The sequence below is a fragment of the Manis javanica genome, chromosome 14, assembly GCF_040802235.1.
Source record: "Manis javanica isolate MJ-LG chromosome 14, MJ_LKY, whole genome shotgun sequence".
Taxonomy (NCBI): Eukaryota; Metazoa; Chordata; class Mammalia; order Pholidota; family Manidae; genus Manis; species Manis javanica.
Window position 1 is genome coordinate 31,764,978 of NC_133169.1, and position 2,088 is coordinate 31,767,065.

At 49.6% G+C, this 2,088-nt stretch overlaps 1 protein-coding gene across 1 annotated transcript; it reads left to right on the forward strand.

Moving 5' to 3' along the window:
* The first annotated feature begins 609 nt into the window (after positions 1-609).
* LOC108400216 (olfactory receptor 2B11-like) lies at positions 610-1,566 on the forward strand. The gene has a single exon (XM_037008830.2). The coding sequence runs from the start codon at positions 610-612 to the stop codon at positions 1,564-1,566; it is 957 nt and encodes a 318-aa protein (XP_036864725.2).
* The last annotated feature ends 522 nt before the right edge of the window (positions 1,567-2,088 follow it).

The window sequence follows — 2,088 nt, forward strand, 5'->3', positions numbered from 1 at the left end:
TCCAGGTAGCACCTCTGCATGGCAACACACGGAGATGTAAGCCCTAGCAGATGATCAGGGTGTGTGCAGGACAATAAATACCCTACCTGCTTATAATCCATCACACTTGCATTGTGCCACCTCCCACCCTACTTCTACAACCTCCCCCAAATAGCAGAACAGGAGAACCTCAGAAAGTGTTCAGTGCCCTGCCACTGAGTTTAAAGAGAGGAGTCAAGCATTCTAATGAGGATGAGAGGAATTGCCAAATTTGACTAAACAGGAAGAAAATTACTTTTATTGTATGCTTTCACATCTCAATGCCTCTCTACCATCACTGAGACTATATAGTTAAAGCAGATGTTTCTCCCCACAGGACAGATACAGAAATTAAAGTTCAGAAAGTTTTGATGGCATAGCCATGGTCACTGCAAGAGAGAGAACAAGACCCACAAGCAACTGCTCTGCACCTTGGTTCTGACTGCCCACATCTCAGTGTCTCCACAGAGGTAAAACAGGAGCCTGGGCAATATCCAGGTACAAGTATACGAAAGGCAGTTAATTCCTCTTCTCAGGTTTTCCTTATCCTTTCTTTCCTGATTAATCACAGGGTCCAGAAAATACGTCAGCATGAGAAGTGACAATGAGAGCTTCTTGGGGGATACCCCAAACTACTTCATCCTTCTAGGTGCCTCTGACCGACCGCGGCTGGAGCTAACCCTATTTGGGGTCCTCCTGGTGTCCTATGTTCTGGCCATGTTGGGGAACATTTCCATCATCATCGTATCCAAGCTGGATCCCCAGCTCCAGAGCCCCATGTACATCTTCCTGAGCCACCTCTCCTTCTTGGACCTCTGCTACACCACCACCACAGTCCCACAGGTGCTGGTCAACACAGGCAGCTCCAGGAAGACAATCAGCTACGGTGGCTGCACAGTGCAGTATGCGTTTTTCCACTGGCTGGGCTGCACCGAGTGTATCCTCTTGGCCGCCATGGCCCTGGACCGTTACGTGGCCATCTGTGAGCCCCTGCGATATGCTGTTATCATGCACCGCACCCTCTGCCATCAGCTCGTGCTTGTGGCCTGGATCAGTGGCTTTGGAAACTCCCTCGTTCAGGTCATCCTGACTGTGCCATTGCCGTTCTGTGGGCGGCAGGAGCTGAACAACTTCTTCTGTGAGGTGCCGGCCATGATCAAGCTGTCGTGTGCTGACACCACTGTGAATGATGTCACATTGTCTGTGTTTCTGGCCTTCTTTTTGCCGGTACCCCTTGGTCTCATCCTCCTCTCCTATGGCTTCATTGCCTGTGCGGTGCTGAGGATCCCATCCTCCACTGGACGGCACAAAGCCTTCGGGACCTGTTCCTCTCATCTGGTGGTGGTGTCCCTCTTCTACCTTCCTGGCATGTACATGTACCTGCAGCCCCCTTCCAGCTACTCTCAAGATGTGGCCAAGTTTATCTCTCTGTTCTATTCCATCGTCACCCCCATCCTCAATCCCTTCATCTACACCCTGAGGAATAAGGATATGAAAGGAGCACTAAGAAGACTCCTGTCAAGGATCTGGGGTCTTTACAGACAATGAAGTTCTGGAGAGGGTTTAATTAATGTGGCAAATAAGACTTCAAGAAGGAAAACACTTCCCACATCCACACCAAGAAAACAACTATTAAAAATACAATCAAGCCTGAAAATAGCATGAATACAACAGAGCAGACCATGTCCACCCAGTGAAAAAGAGAAGTCCATGTTTAGAAGTGTAAAGCTGAAGAAACGTGACAAATCCATGTCCTCATCCCTTCACCATTCCAGTCCGCCACGAGGTGGGAGAGGGACAGAACAGGAAGGGGGTGAGTGCTCAGGAATCCAGCGTACGTGATGCTGAGATCTGCTCTGAGATCGTGCCTCCACATTGCATTGGCCTTTGGTGATTAATGGGGCTAGGCATTGGGGAGAGCTGGAGCACTCCGTGAGGCCAAGGGTCCTGTCCCTTGTTGAGCTCATGCATGTTCCATGGTTGCTGCAGAGACCCAACACGGAGGTCACAGTTTGAAACATTTAACAGCAGTGGGAAATTGTTCATAAGGGTGGGAGTCACATGAAACTC

Coding starts and splice junctions, on each gene's coding strand:
- LOC108400216 (XM_037008830.2), top strand. CDS start 610: ATGAGAAGTGACAATGAGAGCTTCTTGGGGGATACCCCAAACTACTTC.